Here is a 23,660-nt window from a genome sequence, read left to right as displayed (position 1 = left end):
TTTAGAGAGCATATTTGAAGTCCTTTATTGTTTTCCTGTGAGATTCTGCTGGTGAATAAAACACAAAAATGAGCATGCATGCATGTGTTCATGCTCACGTACACATACACAGGCATACACACACAGAGCATAGTTATCATAAAGGCGATTTTGTCTTTAAAGTTAAGAGCTTGTTTCTTATGAGAGGCTTTGCATGTTTTATGCAAAATTTCAATGTTTATCTTCATGCTCATCAGAAGTCTTAAAACAGGTTTTAGTTAAGGAAAATATATGGATATTTACCAGCTCCATTTCATTTCTTAAAGATTAAATCTTTTTTTTAAAGAACTCAACAGTTTTCCTCCCTTATCTCTACAGTCCTTTTCTAAACTCTAGTTTCATTCATTGAACATCCATTTATTAAGCACCTGCATGCCAGACACCACACTCTGGGAGCTCTCTGAAGTCCAAGGTGACACAAAAGGACAAGTACAATGAAAATGAGATCAGTGACACAAGAGTGCAGAAGAGGGTGCCCTAGGGGTTGGCATGGCTGGTTGAGTTTGGAGTGCCCAAAGTATGATTCAAAGAGGAAGAATTATTTGAAGAGAATCTTGAAAAGAATTTGGATGCAAAATAACAGGAGAAGAAAATAGCATTCCAGGCAGGGGATTATTGGACTAGTTTATAGAGATGTGGAAAAACAGATCCAGTTTGGGGAACAGCAGAATGTTTGATTTGGCTGGAAATGGAAGTAGCAAAAAAAAAAAAAAAAAAAAAAAAAAAACAAGAAAGAAAAGAAAAAAGGCTAGTAAACAAACAAGGTCAAAGAAGGATGTTTTTTCCTAGGACGATTTTTGGTTTGGGATTTCATTTAATGTAGTTAGTGATGAGACATTTAAGGATTTAAGGCAAAAACGTGTCAAGATCAGAGTTGCAATTGAGAGAGCAAATTGGTTTACCATTATTGTCCTTTTCTATTATTTTTCTTCTTATTCTATTTCTTTGCCCAGCTTTTTGTTTTAATCTGTGTTTCCTTCTGTTAGACATCAGCTATTTACACCCATATTACAATCTTAAAACAAGGTAAAGTGAAAAAAAATTATAACAAAAGATAATAGAAATAATCAGGCTTACCAAATCCTTGGAGTGCTCCCCCTAGCATTTGGGCATCCATTATGGGATTGAAATTGGGAGCTGGGAAAATGGTTCCTTGCACCTGGTGGGAATAGTCAATGAGAAAGAGACTGTAGTATTTTATAAGAAAGATTTCAACATTTTTTTGCAGATAAATGAAAACAAAAACATTCTATGTGTTTAAATTACTCTAAGATATACATACAAATTTATTAAACAAATGCGTTGTGTGTTAATTGTATGGAGCAAATTTGGTTGAATTTCTTTTAATCCAATGGCCTCTATTATATTGGCTCTATTATTCATCTAGGAATTTGAGATACTAGAACCAATAGTAGAAAATGTGAGAATCAAATAAATACAAATCTTGGTAATAAACTGTAAACATTTTCTTAGGAATTTGTGGCTATTTAAAGAAACTGAAAGGAGAAATCTATTGCGGGAATTCATGACATTTATATGGATTAGAAGTGGCACTTGCCACCATAGCTTTTTCACACACCAGGGGCCCTAAAATCATACTAAAAAAAAATCAAAATATTTGAATTTGGGTTGTGAGATTCATAAAAATCTAGGCGATATAGATAGGGCAGAGATTTTTTTAGCTGAAGCTTGCAGCTGCAGAGGAAAACATAAAAACCTGACTGACATTCCATTTAAATTTTCTTTGTTGCTAATAATAAAATAGCAGAACATTTATGTTAGACTTTGAATTCACGTGGTCTATTATTTCAGACAGAGCCAGGCAGGACTAGGCACCATATCATCATACTCACCACAAGAGAGCTATCAATCAAAATTTATTAAGAATGGTCCCTCTCCCTTGTTTGTTGTCAGTGTGCCCAGAAACATTGGGAAAAGATGCCTTCCCATAGCCAATGGGTCTACTAGGCCTTGAGAACTCAGGCATTCACCAAGCTCTTCTACAAGAATAGTCTCTTAGCGGAAGATGAAGTTTTCTAGTGCCTATTTTCTTACAGTAGAAAATTAATTAATGAGAAGAAGATGACACCATAATGTCTAGTCCAAGAAATATACGTATACTAATACCGAAATATTTATGAAAAGCTTTTGGGGGACTAAGGACATTGTTCACTTGAGTTAAAACTAAAAAAAAAAAAATTCAGTTTGGATTTCATTTCATTAATATTAATGATGATGAAGTTGTCTCTTTGAAGTAGACTGGAAACCATATAATAATTGTGATATATCCATATTTTCTTAAGTACAGCCATGTTAATAAAACATTCTTTTTAAATGCCTGTATGGATAGATATATGTAATTAAAATAAGAGTATGGTCTGCATCTTACATTGCTAAAGTGCATGCAGTTTGCTTTGGATATTCAAGTTTATTGGAGATGATCTAGAGACTAAGTTCTCTTGAGCCAATCCTCACTTCTGTGAGCTATATATTAGACAGTATGAGTGTTATCTCCTTTATCCACTAACCTTTTCCACTGGGACTCTATTAAGAAGATAGACTTTGGTTCTTCTTTTATTTATTAAATTAAGTTTAGATAGCAGGTTCTAGTGTAAATTCCTAGGTTGAGGTCTCCTCACCTGAAGCATTTTCCTTTGAATCTTTTTATCCTAGAAAAAATGAATGCTTTAAACTTTTGAAAGAACAGTAATATATTGAATGTGAAAATTGTTTTCTGCTATTTGTCACTGCCTTTTTGTCTATATATCTCTTTCTCAGTTTTTTCCCCCATTGGGAAAATAAAGTTTTTTTTGAGGCATGGAAAAAGAGATACTTTATTTCCCCTATTTTAGGACTTGGAAGACTTGTTTGGACAAGTTTTGTGTGGATAATACCATTTTTTGCCTGGCGACCTTAATTTTGCTGACTGCTCATCAGCCAAAGGGCTGTTTTAAACTGTAGAAGAGGGGCGCCTGGGTGGCTCAGTCAGTTAAGCATTTGCCTTTGGCTCAGGTCATGATCCCAGGGTCCTGGGATTGAGCCCCACACTGGGCTCCCTGCTCAGCAGGGAGTCTGCTTCTCCCTCTCCCTCTCGCTCTGTACTCTCTGTCTCTCTCTCAGATAAAAAAATAAAATCTAAAAAAATAAACTATAAAAGAAAATGTTTTTGAAAATAGTAAGACATATTGTTAAACATGTGTAAGTTATCTAGGCAGTTTTAAAGCACAGAATATGCAGATGTTTGCCACAAAGCATTTCAGTCCTGGCTGGACTAGGATTTTCCAGAATTTCTATTGGAGTCAGTGTTATAAAATAAAAGCATATACCTTTATAGGGAAGAAGAAAAAAACCTCTAAAATTTATAGATAAAGGAAGTAGTAAATGTTTATAGTGATTTGTTAGATGCAATCTGTAGGTGAAAGAAAAAGTCCGCAGTTGTTTCCTTTGGAGTTTTTGTTGTTAATCCTTGTACAGATTACTAGTGCAACATATTTTTACAATATAATGTAAAAATTACTTTTTTCATTACAGTTCTCATCTTCTTTGTCATTTCAAATCCTTACTTCCTTGTCAACTGGCATTAAAATAATACACTAAAAATGTTTTGGAAAAAAATTCAAGACAAAGTAAAGAAAATTATAAATGCTTAGTAATTCACAAAACACAATTTTTCTAGTAAGTATTTGTCATTTATGCCCACTTATATCGTAAACCTTTATATTTATTTTTAATATAATAGTAAACCATTTGAATATATTTATTATTTAAATATAGTAAACCATTATATTTATTTTTATGCCAATTATTATGTTTCATTTAAGCTCAGGTCAGCAACTTAATTCTATATAAGATACATACTTAATGTTCTTTTTACTTATTTTGTCATTGGAATACTGATTTTGTCTTTTTTTTTTTTTTTTTTTTTTAAAGATTTTATTTATTTATTTGACAGAGAGAGAGATAGCGAGAGCAGGAACGCAAGCAGGGGGAGTGGGAGAGGGAGAAGCAGGCTTCCCGCCGAGCAGGGAGCCCGATGTGGGACTCGATCCCAGGACCCTGGGATCATGACCTGAGCCGAAGGCAGACGCTTAACGACTGAGCCACCCAGGCGCCCCTGATTTTGTCTTTTAATGACAATATTTTTCCAGCTTTATTAAGAGGTCATTGATATATAACATTGTGTAAATTTAATTTGTATAACGTGATTTAATATATGTATATATTATGAAATGATTACCACAATAAGGTTGATTAACATATTTATCACCTCACAGTTGCCTTTTCTTTTTCTGATGAGAACATTTAAGAGCTACTCTTAGAAACTTTCAAGTATACAATATGGTATTGTTAACTAAAATCACCATGCTGTACATTAGATCCTCAAACTTATTTTCCTTATAACTGGAAGTTTGTACTCTGTGACCAACGTCTCCCAATCCCCCCCCCGCCCACACACACTCCAGCCAGCCCCTGGCAATCACCAGTCTTTTAATGATCATTTTGACTAAAGTGACCAGTTAAGTCTATTGAAACAGTCAATTATCAGTTTTAATTTTGTTCCCTGAATTAAGCAGTTATTTGAAAAAAAAAGATTGATTGTTTTGGGCCATAAAACTTTTTCAAATGACTACGATATACCTATAGATATATATTCATCTACTTTAAGGTAATTTGATCTTTCCTTTGGATATTTTTTTCTAAAATTTGTGCTCAACCATAGTCTATGCATTCCTTAATAGCCAACATCAGTCTCTGATGAAATGAATCTATTCTGACCACTTCTTTTACTAACTCCCTAGAACTTACTGCATTTGTATTTAAAATCAGTACCTTATGTTTTCCCATTTGCTACCTATTCTTAAAACTGGGAATTTCGCTGTGTAATACATAGTACATGTTATTTTATAACATAGTGCTGTACCAAGTAGTTATTCTTTGGCTACATTTCTTGTCCCTCTAATTATATTTTATGTCTCTTGATTACAGTATATCAAATCTATACCATGATTTTCTATGTAGTGAGACTTCTTTTTAAAATGTTTTCATCTAGGGGTGCGTGGGTGGCTCAGTCGTTAAGCGTCTGCCTTCAGCTCAGGTCATGATCCCAGGGTCCTGGGATTGAGCCCCACATTGGGCTCCCTGCTCGGCGGGAAACCTGCTTCTCCCTCTCCCACTCCCCCTGCTTGTGTTCCCTCTCTCGCTGTGTCTCTGTCTGTCAAATAAATAAAATCTTAAAAAAAAAAATAAAATGTTTTCATCTACTGGTGATGTCACTTAAGTTAAATGATTTCTTAAAAAAATGAGATTTTTGGCTGAATGACCTGGCTTTATACACAATAAATATGATAAACTTTTTTTTTTTACAAATACGGGATATACATGAATTAAGCAGATTCTTTTATTCATTATATTTTTCATATTTGTTGCTTTGTATTAGGAAAACTGAACAGAGACAAATAAATGAGACAGACAAACAAAAATTACCCTGGAGAAGAGGGTACAGGGGAGAGAGATGTTCCTAGTTTGATAGGGCACAATTTTTTCCAGCCATATGTATGAACTGAAGTGATCTGGGAAATGGGAGCACAGTGTCTCAAGACTCTCTTGTGAGAGTAAAATAATCTGTATTATTATAATATGCAATATGCAATATATTATAATAATACAGATTATTTTACTCTCACAAGAGTTATACAGGTGGCAGGGGTAGCTAATTTGGAAACCCAGTTGAAATTCAGTGCACCCCTGAACTGAGACAAATAGCATGTTCTTAATAAATATAGATTGCTTAGTTAACTGAATGTAATTTAATTTACTAATTTTTAAGATTTATTTTAACTTAACACAGTAACAGTAGTTAAATCTTTTGAAAGAGTCAGAGACTTTTGTTTCAGGTGTTTTTGAGCATATATGCCTTTTAAAGCAATGTTATTTTTTATATACATGTTCCTAATTGTTCATATCTTAGAGCAAATTGGAAATTTTGAAAAATTGGACACTTTCCGGTGTGACACAAAAAATAATGTGCATATGGTAAAATTATTTTATTTTTCTTGCTCTGAAAATTGACAGATTTAGAAATAGTATCACTTGTCTAAGGCAAAATAAATTCTAATGCCTGTCATTTCAATTTAAATTCTTACCACAAGGTAATCAAAATATAATCTTTGCTTCTAGTCATTTGTGAATTTAGGTTTTGACAGAAGAATACAAAATACTCCCTTTTTGAAAGACAGAATAAACTGCTTCATAAACTCACTAAGCAGAAGAGCATGAGTAATTTGTAGATTTAAAGTTGGTTCTAGAATCTACCCTGAATAAATAATGAATAGATTTCTTTAACTGACAGAAAATTTTTAAAATTATTATCTGGAACTGAATACAGACTGAAAAAAAATTCACATATATTTTGCTCATGAAGTTGATAAAATTATTTGCATCATCTCATATCAATAGGTACATCAAAAAGTAGATCATATTTCATTTATTCACAGCTAATCCAGGGGCTAGAGTCCATAAAACCATATCCCTCCAAAGTCAACACTGATAAGCTACCCACATTTTAATCCTTTTTCTCATGTGGCTTTTCAGTTACACTCATATTGAGAATCTGAATGCCTCAAGACTTTTGACTTTGAACTATTAGCCATGCAGGTTGACAATTTTATTGACTGGATGCTTTATTAGAGTACAGGTTTTTTTCTTTTTTCTTTTTTTTAAGATTTTATTTATTTATTTGTCAGAGACAGAGCACAAGCAGGGGGAGCAGCAGGGAGAGGGAGAAGCAGGCTCCTCGCTGAGCAGGGAGCCCTATGGGGACTGGGTATCAGGATCCTGAGATCATGACCTGAGCCGAAGCACACGCTTCACAGACTGAGCCACCCAAGTGCCCCAGAGTACAGGTTTCAATGAATAATTCAGCATCATTGAAATACCTTGGTTTTGGTATTGTTGAGATGACTAGATCTCTAGTGATATTTAGGATTTTTGGAGCCGTGAAAGGAAAATCTACAGGAATCTTAGGATTCCCTTTCTACAGAGCACTTCCTTGAGCCAGACATTTATTCACCTTTGGGGCATTGGTCCTTGGATCTCCATTGGCTCAGTCCCAAATGCCTTAAACTCTCCTGAAGGTCTTCAGCCACCTAATCTCTGACTCATATCTGACAAGAGTTGTGCCGATGGGGTTTCAGTGGCTTTAAACACAACACCGAAAGATGGGTTAACAAACATATTGTTCCTCTCTCTTACCCTTCCACAACCAATCTGCCCTTCAGTCCAGTCCTGTCAGCCCTATCCTCACAAAAGCTTTCATGTATTTCCCCTTTTTAAAATTTCTGTTCCTACTACCTTAGTCTTTACCACTTTTCTTCTGGGTTTATTTCAATATGCTGCTAAGTAGGTCCAATTTCCTTTCACTGCTAGAATGATCCTTCTAAAAGATCTAACACATCATTTGTCTTTCCATGCCTAAAATTCTTAATATGCAAAACATTGCTTCTCAATATTTGTTTTCTACTGTGGTGCACAGAATGGATGATTTTCACATGAAAGGAACATCTAGGGTTATGAACACATAGCAGTATGCTAGCCTTAATGAGAGTTTATTTTTGCCTACTCAACAGAGGGTATATTGTAATGCTGAATGAGACTCTCATATTATAGGGCAAAACATGAATTGTAAGGAATAGAAAAATACATTCATACTTTGGCTTATTAGTATTAATGGCAATATTTATTTTCAGTGCTTACTGCAACTCATTCCTATGACTGAGAATAGATGACTTGTGGGATTCAATTCAAATATTTTAACAGAATAAGCAATGTTCTTTATGACCTGGTCCTTCACTATCTGTGTGGGTTTATGTTTTATTTTCTCTCTCCTGAACCTCTCAACTCATATGCCATACACACACACCTACACACTCCAGCTAAAAGGGACATCTGTATCATTATTTGTTCTGTTCTATATGTGTGGAATATCCCCCCTTCCTCCCACAACACACATACTCATCTCCTGCCTCCATCTTACGATTCTGGTAAACATCTATTCAAGATTTAACTTTCAAGCTTTAGCTCCAGTGTCATCCTTCACAGGGAGCCCTTCCTGATGCTTCTAGTAGAATTGTCTGCTCCTACCCTGGTGCCTACAATTTATCCTATACCAGAGCTGTAGTATATCCTGTTAGAGCACTGGTAGTATGTTGGCAGAAAATATTCATTTCTAATTTTACCAGGTTTCTAAGAATAATGAGTCAAATTACCTTCCTTTGCTTTGTTGAGAATGAAACTTAATGTGAGTGGTTGTGCAAATTTGGAGATTGAACTGTTCTCATGAATAAAGGAAGAATATTTGGATTTCCAGGAAACAATTTGGGAAGAGCTGTGATGAGTAACAAGAATGGACAGCGAGGGAGAATTACTTTCTGTGATTTCTCCCTGATATTCACAATTTTTAATTAATATTTGTTAAAAGGTATTGTATATGGATTTTTTTTCAGACTAGGGAAAAGGATGAGTTATTTGGGTTCAGTCCGGGTGAAAAAAAATAATGTGTTGCTGTACAGGTTCATATGGAAAAAGATCTTGACGACATAAGGTGCTAAAAATTTGAAGCCTAGGGAAGGCTTTAGACTTTACATCACATAATCAGGGTGTTTAAGGCAGTCTCATGTGTACACCCTCCACACAGACTCTGGCTTATGTGTCTACCTGCTCCTTCAAGACTTTTAAGTCCCCCAAAACATAGATTGTATGGTGTTATTTTATTAGAGGTGCTATATATGATTTGACATCATTGCTGATTTAGCCTTTTCAAAGTTCTCAATAGACTGTAAGAATTTTGATTTCACCAAATTGACTTAAAATTTGGCTAAATATGATATAACTCACATCAGTTCTAAGTATTGCCTCTCAGCATTTAAAATTCACAATTGGAATTTAGTTCTACACTATGTAATGTGATGGACTGGACTTCAAGTTTATGTGCAAATTCCCAGTTAAATTGTTTACTAGGCAGGGGTCCTGGGTGGCTCAGGGGGTTAAGCATCTGACTCTTGATTTTGGCTCAGGTCATGATCTCAGGGTTGTGAGACTGAGCCCCACATTGGCTTTGTGCTCAGTGGGGAGTCCGCTTGAGATTCTCTCCCTCCCTCTCCCTGTGCCCCCTCCCACTCTCTCTAAAATAATAAATAAATCTTGAAAAAAATTACTTACTTGGCAATCCAATACAATGGTAATTATTTCCTAATCACCTTCTCTCAGTCAGAATCACCCTCTCCCTCCTCTTTACCCTTATATTTCTAATGTGATTAGGAGGTTTGGAAACAAAGTTAAGATGTCACTGATCCAAGAGACTGCAATTGACATGGACTTTAGAGAATGGGTCTTATTAGTAGAGGGTGAAAATGGAGGATAAAAAAGTTGAGCAACTAAAAGAGAATGAATCTGTATAAAAAACACATTCAAGGGGAAAAATTGAGATTATATGGGAAATAAAAATATTTTTAGTGTATACTCTAGAATATAAGACTGTGATCTTTAATATCCTAAAAGACTTAAACTTGGAGTTTAGTTGAGTAGCACAGCAAATGTTCTCAACTTTTAACTCTAAGTATTTAGTATATCAGTAATGTGTTTTTAATGAAATTTTGGAGTTAACTTTGATATTATCATAAGATAGAATGAGACAATTAGCTTGAAGGAATGTGTATATTGATATACATAATTGTAGCTCATACTTATTGTAGTCTTACAGAATTTATCTTATATTGAATAATTAGATAAATTATTTTGTGTTCATAGGTAAAATATTTTTATGTAGCTATTTACTACATAATTAAAGGTACTTTAAATACTAATTTATTTAGCTTTACATATAATAACATCATATCCCCTGTCAATTTATTCAGTTATTCTTTGAGGAAAGTTAAAATAAACAACAATATGTGTAATAGATTGTGCTACATATTACATATTATCATTAGTTTACTACTGTAAATGAAATGCATATACACAACTGATTCAAAGCAGATGATAACTTATATTATAAAAATCTCATAAAATACCACAGAATTTGGAGGAAGAGATAATCTGTGAAAATAGGAAAGAGTATAAGGGAGGTTTTCTTGAAGAAGTTTTGAGGCAAAAATCTCATGTTTGATTAGATTTTGACAAGTGGAAATATGTTGTTTGGAAGTCTCATGTTTTTTCATGAGGTTCTATCTCATTTCCTTAGATATATGGGCTGACATTATTCATTTTTTGCTATTTCATATTATTTCTAGCCTAATTTTCTCATCACAATTATAAACAATATTAAATGCTTGAAACTAACAGAACAAAAGACGTATGAAATATTCTTACACATCATGGAAAAAATATACATCTTACCATATATTTATATTATATATAATGTTTCTAGGGAAAATGTTAGATAAAAATAAAGCTATTCATAATTAAATATAAAACAAGCATTATAGATGCTAAATGTATTCAACTAGTAGAGTTTTTATTATCTTTGATCATTTGCACAAATATTCTGTATTAGCCAGATAGTTTAGAATTAATAGTATGAAATTTAAAGAATTAAAAAAAAAAACCCCACAAGTTAATAGAATATACCATAAAGGTATCATTATGCATTTCAACAATATCTTCAGAACTGTTTTCTTCTCACCTAATATATATTTTCTTTCTTTCTTTTAAGCAGATCTCTGAAAACCTCCTTCCACATCATGAAATGGTTTTGAGGGAGAAATTCTCTGTAGAACAGAGTATAATCTATAAGGCTTAGTATCTTTCTCTGAGTGAAACACCGGAAGGATTCTGAATAATTTAGGCAACAACTCCCCACTTATTATTAAGACTTATTAGAAAAGCTAGAATACGGGTACCATCATGCAATCCCTCCTGCTCTGAGAGAGCAATTACATTACAATCACTTTACGCTCAGTTTGGTCTAAAGGATTTTTCAGGACCTGGGAACACAGCATTAAATCAAAGTGAACAAGAAGAACCTGCAGGGTTACAATAGCTTCCTCCCCCAAATAGAAACACATGGCTGGGACCACTGTGAGACTGATCATCAGATGGTACTCTACATAACTATTTCACCTGAAAGAGAGGAACTTGTGTTTTTATATGATCTTTTTGAAAGCTCTATTGTTTAATGTCCCATGCTAATAAGGCTAAATGTGCACTTTCCCCTTTTCTTTTATAGCTTCACAACACTCCCCAGCCCTTAATACAACGGCAGAGCTACATGTAGGTGGGTCCCTTGTTCACCAGAAGCTTAGTACTTAGTTGGTAAGACAAAGATTATACGAAACCTGAAGTGATAGGATTTATTCTTGCTAAAACTGAAAGAATACAACATGTGTTTATTAATAGTCTGGTACATTTTTAAAAGAAGTTATTTTGGAGTACACACTATTATTCCAGTTGTTCAAATATCCTTATGGGGGCAACTATTTCAGTATTGCCTTTAGAGCTATTTGAATATTTATCAGTTAATGATGGATTTGATATTTCTAATTAGCTGAAGGCAGGACTAATGATATGAAAAGTAATATAGCTGGATAATTCCCCATTTTTTTTCCTTTGGTGAAAAATATACTGTGAAATTAGTGAACCTGGAGGCAATTACTAAAATTAAAAATAAAATTTTGATAATAAGTTGCATAGTGTTTCATTACCCTATGCTTCAATAAACAAAACTTCACTTAGCTGATAGGTCACAAAAAGAATGGATTAAAAAATGTGAATGGATTTGGCTTAAACCTATCCCAACTTCTGGAAAAATATTTGTCTTACTGAGTCCTGGTCAGTAGTCATCCTCTAGGAGGAATGACACAAATTTCTAACACTACCATTTTATCATAATAGAATCTTTTCTTAGTTATTAGAATATTCTGCGGTTGCAAATCAAAAAAATTTCTCTCTTTATAATAAACATATGAAATGTAAAAATAGTTCCTTTTGTTAACTTGTAGTTACTCTCAGACATATCTGATCTAGTAGCTAAGTCACAGAAATTTATTTATTTTCTTTCTTTTACTTTGGGATAGTTGAAGGTACTAATTCTTCTTTTGCTCTGTTATTCTGGTGATAGAGAAGGCAGTGGTGGACATCACACCTTCACTTCTGTGAAAGTAAATGGTCACTGACCTTTTATGATGTGTAATATAATTGGCTTGGAGGGAAACTGAAAATATAATTTGTACTCAGAGGGATAGATGCAGGGAAAACAAGCTGTAATAAATGATTTTGTGCAAAATCTCCAAGCTAGTCAACCTCTAATCTCAGTCTTTAGGTTTCATTCATACTTGTCAGTAGACTGTTTAATATTCATTGACCACATACTTCTTAGACTTAGATTTAAAAAACAAAATTCTCCACTTGCTCCATCTACATGGATTATGTCCCACCCAAATGCTAGAGTCACCTCAAATTCTGCCTATTATGTGAAGTCTTTTCAGATTGTATCAAGTATTATTTATCATTTACTTTACATCTCTATTATACTTGGCCTTGCAGTTTTTGCATTTGTCTTTTCCTCTAAATTTTAATCTTCTGGAGGGCAGGTACATTTTTTTTTCTTGCTTTTCAAAGCATTTAAGCTAGTGCCTTAGATATAATATAGGCTCTTGGAATGTTTACAAAGTATAAAAATACATGTATCATAGTGACATCTTTAGTTTACCCAGTAGTTTTTTTTTTTTTTTTTAAAGATTGTATTTATTTATTTGACAGAGAGAGACACAGCGAGAGAGGGAACACAAGCAGGGGGAGTGGGAGAGGGAGAAGCAGGCTTCCCGCGGAGCAGGGAGCCCGATGTGGGGCTCGATCCCAGGACCCTGGGATCATGACCTGAGCCGAAGGCAGACGCTTAACGACTGAGCCACCCAGGCGCCCCTACCCAGTGGTTTTTAAAATTCATTATTCATATAAGCAGGCTATGCTCATGTATTCTCACTTTCACTTCCTTGGTAATCACCTCAGCAGTCTTGTGAGACTGATAATACTAATCTTCTTTCACAGATGATGAGACTATGAGGCTGAGTAAGTTGTTTAAAGCCATAGAAGTAGTGTGTCATGAAGCCAACACTCAAATCCAAATTTAACTTCATGGCTACTGCCCTTTCCATTATAGCTGTAATTGATGTAAAATAAAATAGCATGTACTATTAAGGCCTTTTTTTCATTTTTGCAAGAAAAAATTCTATTTGCAAAGGATCTTGCAGGTAAAAACAAAACTCTAAAAGCATAAGCTCTTACTCTTAAGTCAGTCCTAAGAGAAAAAGAAAGGTGTGTGTGTGTGTGTGTGTGTGTGTGTGTGTGCATGCATATGTTAGAAGGAGGGATTGAGAGAATATGAAAAAGATATCCAAAAATAGATTTCCATTGGCTGGATCACCAAAATGCATTTAAGAACAGAATGCCTAATATTTAAATTCAAGGTATTTGCAGAACCCCAATTATAACACATCTGTAATCATGAATCTTCAATAAAGGTTGGTTGGGATGGCTTTTTGTTGATGGTATTTTGAAAGAGTGAAAGGGTTGTGTCCATGATAGGGTTACCAACCATGGAGAGGGGATAGAATGCATGGGCTAGACTAAAAAAAATAGAAACCTAGCTTGAAGTGAGAGACCTGTAAATCTTTATTCCCTGTGTTCCTCTAGCCTCAGACAAGCATCGTTAGGGAGACAGAGTCACAGAGATAATATTTTTGTGGACTTAGTTTGAATCTTAAAGGACAGTATGACTTCAGTTTATATCTGGGTTATGCTTGCAAAGAAAATTTGTATGTATTATATAATCAAAATAAAACTTGATGATCAGATGATTAATACAGATGATGATATTAATATAGTCCTAGTTACACTATTTTTTCAAATTGATGCATAAGTATTTATAAATATGAACTAATTACTAAATTAGTCACTGTAAAGTCTTAACAACTTAGTGAATAGATGTCAAGTGGTTTAAGAAAGAGAGAATTGAATTCACCCACACAGCCCCTTATAACTAAGATCTGAGAGTTTCTTCATTAACATGACTTTACTTTTTTATAAAACAACTTCCTAGGAAGGTATGATTGAAAATAACTTATCCGAGTAACAGTTTTAACTTTATTCTAATAATATATAATAGAACACTACTACAGTTAACCTAATTAAAGTAAAATTGATAGCATTGAATGACTACTTACTCTTTAAGGCTCAAGATAGCTAATTCCTAATCCCTGGTGCTTGTGAATGTTACCTTATTAGGCAACAAAGATTTTGAGGGTGTAATTTAGTTAAGGATTTTGAGATGGAGAGATTATCCTGGATTACCTGGGTAAACCATAAATGTCCTAAATGTCCTTATAATACTCAAGAATGATTACAACCCAGTGAAATCTGAATCAGTGTAACATAGTAAGTGAACAAAAGTAGTTTAATACTATTAATACCACAATTCAAAAATTATCAACCCTCATTGAATTTTCAGTATATACCAAGAATTGTGGTAAAATAATTTATGTTACCTTATTTAACTCCTAGGAATTAAACAAACAAATATGCAAAGAAGTGAGGTTGATACTATTACCACAGATAAGGAAACTGAGATTTTGAGAGGTTAATTTCTGTTTCTAGGTTACATGGTTAGTAAATAATTGTTCTCAGATTCAGACCCAGATCTGTCTGATTGCTAGACTATACTCCATATATAGAAGAAATACAAATGGAAAATTTTTATCATTAAATAATTAACATACACTCAATATAATCAATTTGGCAAATAAGGAAATCTCTGACAGAAAAAGGTTAAAAAATAATTTGTCATCTTATTGTCTACAAATTATTGTTAACTATTTTAATCATTGTAATAAACAGAAACATCTGCCAAGTACTCTTCTTATGCTTTTCATATCTTTACCTATAGCTACATTTTGCCAAGTGGGGTCATATATTACATATCATGTGGTAATCTGTCTTTTCTTTTCATTTTGTAACACTCCACAAGTATTAAAGTCTATTCTGCTCTTTTCTTATCTTTGGAGATAAAAATATCATGGAGCAGATCTAAAAATACTACTTAACCTCTTATGAATGGTCTAATAATAAGTTCTTATAACACTCTTTTAATTTCATTGATAATATATTATTTAAAAAGAACTAAAATAACATTTATGTCTAATGAACATATCCATGCCCCAAAATAAAATGATGTGTAAATGTATTTTGCAAACCATAGCATTCTAGAGGTGAAGGAGACATTTTGCTTCTTACTATTTGTATAGCTACTTTGTAATTGAAATAGTACTTTATTTTTTTTTATTTAATTTGAAGTTATCAACAAGGTTGGATTTGGCAAGATAAGTGTTCTTATTTCTGTATTACATATAAAGATGACTCAGTATTTATGCAAACCCATTGGTTTCATAATTGGCAACTCAGAATAATAGAGTTCTGACTTTAAACCCAGTGCTTTTCCAGTATATCTTATCTTTCAATTCTATTCATTCTTTATTCTTTGTTGATTATTATTCTCATATTTCAAAACATTAATGCTACTTTCATATTTGCTTATGTCTCATAAAGTGGTTAAAATTTTCTAATGCATATAATGTAATCTAGAGGGCGTAAAACATAATAACTTAAAATTTTGGGAAGGTTAAATGAGAAGTGCATTCAGTATAGGTTCTAAGTGATTGCTCATACTCATGGAACATATGCAGTGGTGGATTTCCTACTTATGCTGCTATTTAATGGGTGAAGAATTGAATTTCATGGATTTATTAAAACAATTTCTATAAAATGATGTTACAATTATTAGATGAATAGTGATTCTAAAATTTCAGCAACTTTCCTCTAATTTGATATTTTTGGAGCCGTTATTAACCTGTATTCTCAAAGCACAGTAATCTATTTCAAAAATAGAATCAGCCTCCTAGTAATGAAAATTTCTTTAGCTTTTAATACAGAAATCAAAGATAATGTTTTCTAGTGAACTGTGTGTTTTTGAAATGGTAATGAGAAAAAAATAGCCTCTTTTGCCTACCATTTTACTTACTCTTAGGACACTGTAAGACAATTATGGAATATATGGTGTTCTGTTTCCACCCAATTTTACCTTTATAATAATTCTTGGTTTTAGCTGGTTTTACATTTTTTCCTTTCTCTGAGTTAGTATTAACTAAAGCAAGAGAATATGATTTTAAGGAAAAGCCAGTTTGCAGCTAAATAAAATCTTGGCTGGGTAATCCATAAATAAGGTGGTTACCTATATAATAAGGAACTTTTATATAATAAGGAACTTTTATATTTCTGTATTAAAGGAAATTTAACCCAAACAAGTTTTAGAACTTTGAAATTAATCTTGATACACATATGACTAATATATATTGCAGAATTAAAATAATGGTCAGTTTGTTTAGGGTAATATTTGCTTATTTTATTTATTATTATTTTTTTATTATGTTCAGTTAGCCACTGTATAGCACATCATTAGTTTCTGATGTGGTGCTCAGTGATTCATTAGCTGCATGTAACACCCAGTGCTCATCACAACACGTGCCCTCCTTAATGCCCATCACCCAGCTAACCCATCCCCCCACCCCGCCCCGCTCTGAAACTCTGTTTTTTTCCTGGAGTCCATAGTCTCTCATGGTTCATCTCCCGCTCTGATTTCTCCCCCTTCAGTTTTCCTTTCCTTCTCCTATGGTCCTCTGTGCTATTCCTTATGTTCCACATATGAGTGAAACCATATGATAATTGTCTTTCTCTGCTGGACTTATTTGCTTTGAACTTTTAAAAATAAATGTCCTACATGGCATTTTATTATGTTTGGTGAGTGAAGATGTACAAATATTAAAAAAAAAAAAAAGAAAGAAAAGAAAAAAAAGAAAAAATGAAGAAAAAGGGTATCATAATAAAGGGGGAAAGCATTCATTACTAGAAGTTTTCTTTATAGACATTAGTTGTACATCTAGCCATAATTTGCTCTAGGGATGAAAGAGACCAAAAGGAGCACATTACACATTATATCTTGATTGGTTTTATGTCAATTGGTTCATAGCTTTCTACTTTAATGAAATGCTTTGATGGCATTATAGTAAAGAATCTAAGTGAGATATCATAATTTTATTAATAGCTAAAGGCTTTTAAAAGTATTTGAATGTAATTTTGAATTTCTTAAAAGTATCTGGTTTTATAAGGACATTGGACTTAAATTTTATTATGCTTTTCCTTGTAAAAGTTCATCAATATTCTGATAAATAGCAATAAGTGATTTCATTGTGAAGTATACATCTCCGAAGTCATCAAATGTTTAGGAAGTAAAAGATGATTCATAAAATATTGATGATCACTAAATTATATGGTACGGTGCCCCCCAACTGTTTTTTTAATTTTTGAAGTAATCTGTCAACCATTTGTCAAACCACACAATGATACCAGGATCGATTCAGGAAATGATAGTCATCCACATAAAGGGGGAATCCAATCTTGTTATTTTATTTTTAAAAATAATAATTGGTTATTTTTATACTTCAAAGCATTGGTAATGCACCTAAAATTTTTGTAATATGTACTCAAGTACAATCCCTTTTTCTGTTCTAAATTGCATTTGGAATGTTTTTACATTCCTTTCTTCATTTAAAAAATGTAATAGCTAAATGTAAGAGCTAAAGCAGTACTAGTATTTAGATAATTTACAAAAATTGAGAATATATGCTAAAATTCATCAATGTTCATATGGTATCTTAAGGGAAAATCTCTGCCAAATAAATATGGTGTGTTGAATACGAATCAGTTATGGGTTGCTCCACACAAGACATATATTAATCTCCTTTTTGGAAAGTGAGGGTTGATGGAAATATTCATTTGATAGACAAATACCAGAAAAGAAGGGGCAAAAAGTCAACATGTTTATATAATACTATAACAGTATTTTAACTTTGCTCCCTTTAAATTCAGTTTTCATTGAGGCTCTAACCTGCTGCCAAGTGCATCCATATTCCAAAGTGAAGGATAAACCATCTGGGTGGGGCTTGCAAAGAAAATTCTAGAAACCAGTTTTCTAACTCTTAGCCGCTCACCAACCTAGAGGATTGAAGAGGCTCTATTTAAAACTATAGGTGGGATTTATTGTGGTAGAAATGATAGTGTTCTGTGAGACCTTTCTGCTGTGCCATGGCAAGTGAGGTGAGCTGAAGGATGGTAATATCATCAAGGAGACCACATAGAGAACCCGATACATGTTCATGGAATTTGGGGAGCACAGTGGACTCACAATGGGAAAGACTGAAGGTGAGACTGCATGGATAACTAGCTGCTTTACGTGAAGAAGGGTGGCTTCACAATGAATGCCTGAACTCCCAAGAATTTATGTACATCCAGAGTTTGTCACATTCCCAGAGTTTGTTGGGACATAGGATTTCTTGAATGTTTATCATAGGCCAGTTGAGAGCCACAAGATAGGAAGAGTTAGTCATAAGTCATTTTGAAGGATCTGGCTCCAAATCTTCTTTCGGAAGGACTGATAAGAACTTTAGGAGCACAATGATAAACTTGAGGAGAAGATTCCTGGCAATGAGAGGTATCCCCAAAACCTACTGTGGTTCCAAAGAAACATCTTTGACCAGAGAGCATCAGTGCTATGGGACTAAAATACCTGTTAAATAAGACCAAAGACATTCCTGAACATTTTCCCACATACTCACGCTTCCCTAATCCTGGAGGTATTGAAAGCCTGTCAGACTGCTCTCAGGCGTGAAAGACTGACCCAAAGAAGGATAAAAAAGTCAATCTTGCCCTCTTTTCTAATGTAGGAGTTTGGCCTGAAGCTGGCAGGAACAGGTGAGGGAAAGAAGCTTTAACTAAAAAGAAATGTTCAAAATTTTACCTCCACAAACATAGACATTTTTTAATTTCTATAAATTTTTGTGAGTAGAAGTGACTTACTAATATTTAATTAGGTGAGCGTCATCAAGTCATGGTATCTCCAATGAACTGAATGTTTGTGTCTCCCAAATTCATATGATGAAGCCCTAATTCTCAATGTAATGGTACTAGGAGGTGAAGGCTTTGAAAGGTAATTAGATTTAGATAAGGTAATAAGTGTGGGGCCCCCATGACAGGATTAATATCCTTGTAAGAAGAAGAAGAGACCGGAACAGAGTCTCTCTCTGTCATGTGAAGACCCAGTGAGAAGAAACCCTTCTGCAAACCAGGAAAAACGGCTCTCACCAGAAACGGAATCTACTGTCACCTTCATCTTGAACTTCCTAGGCTTTAAACTGTGAGAAATAAATGTCTGTTGGTTAAGCTACCAAATTTATTATATTTTCTTACAGCAACCTGACCTAAGACAGGACCTCTGGGAAACTAGCCCTATAGAGTTTAAATGGATAGTGTAGGATTAAAAAAAAGCCACATATATTTTTGTTTTTAATTAATAGCCCAGACTTAACTACCTGAAAAATTATTTTGCTGTTTTCCAAAAATACCTGTTAAAAAAAGATAAATAATGTAATAGTGCATTAGTTTATATCATCAGAAGATTAAATTAACAATGTGTCAGAGATACTCATTTTAAAAAACTCTGAAGCTTAATTTGCTTTGTATCTTTCACTGAAATTCTTTGTTCTGCTTCACTCCATTACCCCCCTTAATTGACTTTCAGTCTATATTTATTTCATTCCTAAAGAAATATTTAACAGTGAGAAGTGAAACCAATTAATAGCCATTTTGACTACAAATTACAAAGTTTTGTCCTTCCTGTTTTTTTTAAATGGAATTATTCAGTCTTTGGTTTGTTATCAAGTAAATCCACACTCTCTTTTTGATTGGTCTGCTTATACCAGTGCTAGTGGGGTCCATGTGAAAAGAATACTGATATGGCAATGATTTCATGGTGTATTTTGGTCTTTAGATGACTCTCCAGAGAAAAGTTAAGAGGTCCCCCACCTAACATGGAGTGTTAACTATACTAGGAACTGCATGAAGTTGTCAGTGCTTTATGCCACTAATTTAAATACCTCCGTCTCTATATCTAATGCATCTTTATTTTCTATGGTTTATCATATTCCTGAGTAGAGGAGGTGGGGTAAGGAGAAACATACATCTATCAAATAAGTGAAAAAGTGAAGCAAATATCATGTAGCATATAGCTAGGAAACATCTGATAATTACCTTTTCTGGATATTATAAAAAAATAAAAGGTAGCCAGTAAAAGTTAGGGCCTTCTCTCCATTTCCCTTGTTGATGAACACATATATCTCACTAGAATAAGGCTGGCTTGATTTCAAATAATCATTATCCCTTGTTGGACAATGTAGCACATTATCTAAACTCTCTTGATTCACCTTTTGTGGAGTTACAGTCATAGATACTTTGTACACTTAAGTTGTTTAGAGGTTAATGGGATATATATTCAAGTCAGTAATAGTTTTTATTAATCCTATTCCTCCTCTTCCTCTTCCTAATTATCATTAGCTTCAATTTATAATCCCGCTTAGGTTTTAATTGTTCTTATGAGAGTTCCATGGGACAATATCATTTTCAAAAATCATTTAGATACAAAATTAGAAATAATAATTGAGTTGTAAAATTAAAACTTGCAGTCTTTTAGATACCCACATATATATTTATAGTATTTTCCCATTTCTTAGGTACCTTAGAAATTTGTAAATTCATAATAAATGCTCTAAAATATTATTGATCTAAAATTGTTTATACTGTGCAACATTAAGAACTTGATCACAGATCCTAGCAGCTTTCAAGACCAAATGGACTTTTTGTGATCAAAAATAGACAAGAGTGGGGCACCTGGGTGGCTCAGTTGGTTAAGTGACTGCCTTCGGCTCAGGTCATGATCCTGGAGTCCCGGGATCGAGTCCCGCATCGGACTCCCTGCTCAGCAGGGAGTCTGCTTCTCCCTCTGACCCTGCCTCCTCTCATGCTTTCTCTCTCTATCTCATTCTCTCTCTCAAATAAATAAATAAAATCTTAAAAAAAAAATAGACAAGAGAAACAAAATCAACCATCTACATTCATCATGCAAGTTTGGTGTCTACAGTACTTAAAGGAAAATTTATAGCATAAATGCATATGTTAAAACAAAAGAAAGTTTCCAAATAAAAAATTTAAGCTTTTATCATAATAAATTAGAAAAATAATAGAAAATTATACTCAAAGCAAAGACATTTTAACAATGTTTATTCTTCCAATCCATGAGCATGGAATGTTTTTCCATCTTTTGTGTCTTCAATTTCTTTCATGAGTGTTCTATAGTTCCTAGAGTATAGATCCTTTACCTCTTTGGTTAGGTTTATTCCAAGGTATCTTATGGTTTTTGGTGCTATTGTAAATGGAATCGATTCTCTAATTTCTCTTTCTACAGTTGCATTGTTAGTGTATAAGAAAGCAACTTATTTCTGTGCATTGATTTTGTATCCTGCCACATTACTGAATTGCTATATGAGTTCTAGTAATTTGAGGGTGGAGTCTTTTGGATTTTCCACATAAGTATCATGTTATCTGCAAAGAGAGAAAGTTTGACTTCTTCTTTACCAATTTGAATACCTTTTATTTCTTTTTGTTGTCTGATTGCTGTTGCTAGGACTTCTAGTACTATTGAACAATAGTGGCGAGAGTGCCCAGAGCAATCTATACCTTCAATGCCATCCCGATCAAAATTCCAATGACATTTTTCAAAGTGCTGGAACAAACAATCCTAAAATTTGTATGGAATCAGAAAAGACCCCGAATCACCAAGGAAATGTTGAAAAAGGAAAACAAAGCTGGGGGCATCACATTGCCTGATTTCAAGCTATATTACAAAGCCATGATCATCAAGACAACATGGTATTGGCACAAAAACAGACATATAGAACAATGGAACAGAATAGATAACCCAGATGTGGACCCTCAACTCTATGGTCAAATAATCTTCACTAAAGCAAGAAAGAATGCCCAATGGAAAAAAGACAGTCTCTTCAATAAATGGTGTGGGAAAATTGGACAGCTATATACAGAAGAATGAAACTCGACCATTCTCTAACACCATACACAAAGATAAACTCAAAATGGATGAAAGACCTCAATGTGAGACAGGAATCCATCAAAATCATAGAGGAGAACATAGGCAGTAATCTCTTTGACATTGGCCACAGCAACTTCTTTCAAGATACTTCTCCAAAGGCAAGTGAACCAAAAGCAAAAATGAACTTTTGGGACTTCATCAAGATAAAAAGTTTCTGCACAGCAAATGAAACAGTCAACAAAACAAAGAGGCAACCCACAGAATGGGAGAAGATATTTGCAAATGACACTACAGACAAAGGGCTGATATCCAAGATCTATAAAGAACTTCTCAAACTGAACACCCAAAAAATAAATAATCAAGTCAAAAAATGGGCAGAAGACATGAACAGACATTTCTCAAAAGGAGACGTACAAATGGCTAACAGACATATGAAAAAATGTTCATCATCATTAGCCATCAGGGAAATTCAAATCAAAACCACTTCGAGATACCACCTTACACCAGTTAGAATGGCAAAAATTGACAAGGCAAGAAACAACAAATGTTGGAGAGGTTGTGGAGAATGGGGAACCCTCTTACACTGTTGGTGGGAATGCAAGTTGGTAGAGCCACTTTGGAAAACAGTGTGGCGGTTCCTCAAAAATTTAAAAATAGAGCTACCCTATGACCCAGCAATTGCACTACTGTGTATTTACCCCAAAGACACAGATGTAGTGAAAAGAAGGGCCATATGCACCCCAATGTTCATAGCAGCAATGTCCACAATAGCCAAACTGGAAAGAGCTGAGATGCCCTTCAACAGACAAATGGATAAAGAAGATGTGGTCCATATATACAATGGAATATTACTCAGCCATCAGAAAGGATGAATACCCAATTTTTACCCAGCATGGATGGGACTGGAGGAGATTATGCTAAGTGAAATAAGTCAAGCAGAGAAAGTCAATTATCATATGGTTTCACTTATTTGTGGGACATAAGGAATAGCATGGAGGACATTAGGAGAAGGAAAAAATGAAGGGGGTGAAATCGGAGTGGGAGATGAACCATGAGAGACTACGGACTCTGAGAAACAAACTGAGGGTTTTGGCGGGGGGGGATGGGTTAGCTCGGTGATGAGTATTAAAGAGGGCATGTATTGCATGGAGCACTGGGTGTTATACAAAAACAATGAATCATGGAACAGTACATCAGAAACATAACATAATAAAATAAAATAATAAAATAAATAATAAAATAAAAAATAAAATAAAATAATAAAGAAAATAGAAGATAACACTTTCTAACTCATTTTATGGAGCCATAATTACACTAATACCAAAAACAAAACCAAGATTACAAGAAACAAAACTTACACAACAGTAATCCTTATGGACAAAGATGCAAACACACACAACCTAATATAAAAAAATCCAATGCAAAAATATATAAAAAGAATAATGTAGCATGACTGAGGTTTATTCCAAGTATGCAAAGCTGATTTTACATTAAAAAATTAATCAACTTATTTTGTCATATTAATTAAGAAGAAAACTCATATGATCATCAAAATATGATATAAAAAAACTCAAGTATAGCA

The 23,660-nt window shown here is 33.8% G+C and overlaps 1 protein-coding gene across 1 annotated transcript in view; it reads right to left on the bottom strand.

The window, feature by feature from the left end:
- ANXA10 (annexin A10) overlaps nt 1-20,420 on the bottom strand; it is an 87,898-nt gene extending 67,478 nt beyond the window's left edge. The window contains exons 1-2 of the mRNA XM_032412710.1: nt 20,227-20,420; nt 1,117-1,226 (exon numbers count right to left, since the gene is read on the bottom strand). Coding sequence (XP_032268601.1) covers nt 1,117-1,226; nt 20,227-20,420 — 304 coding nt within the window. The remainder of the gene's footprint in view (nt 1-1,116; nt 1,227-20,226) is intronic.
- Between the last annotated feature and the right edge of the window lie 3,240 nt (nt 20,421-23,660).

This window comes from Phoca vitulina, unplaced genomic scaffold, assembly GCF_004348235.1.
Source record: "Phoca vitulina isolate PV1807 unplaced genomic scaffold, GSC_HSeal_1.0 scaffold14, whole genome shotgun sequence".
Taxonomy (NCBI): Eukaryota; Metazoa; Chordata; class Mammalia; order Carnivora; family Phocidae; genus Phoca; species Phoca vitulina.
This window is presented reverse-complemented; position numbering and strand designations above follow the sequence as displayed.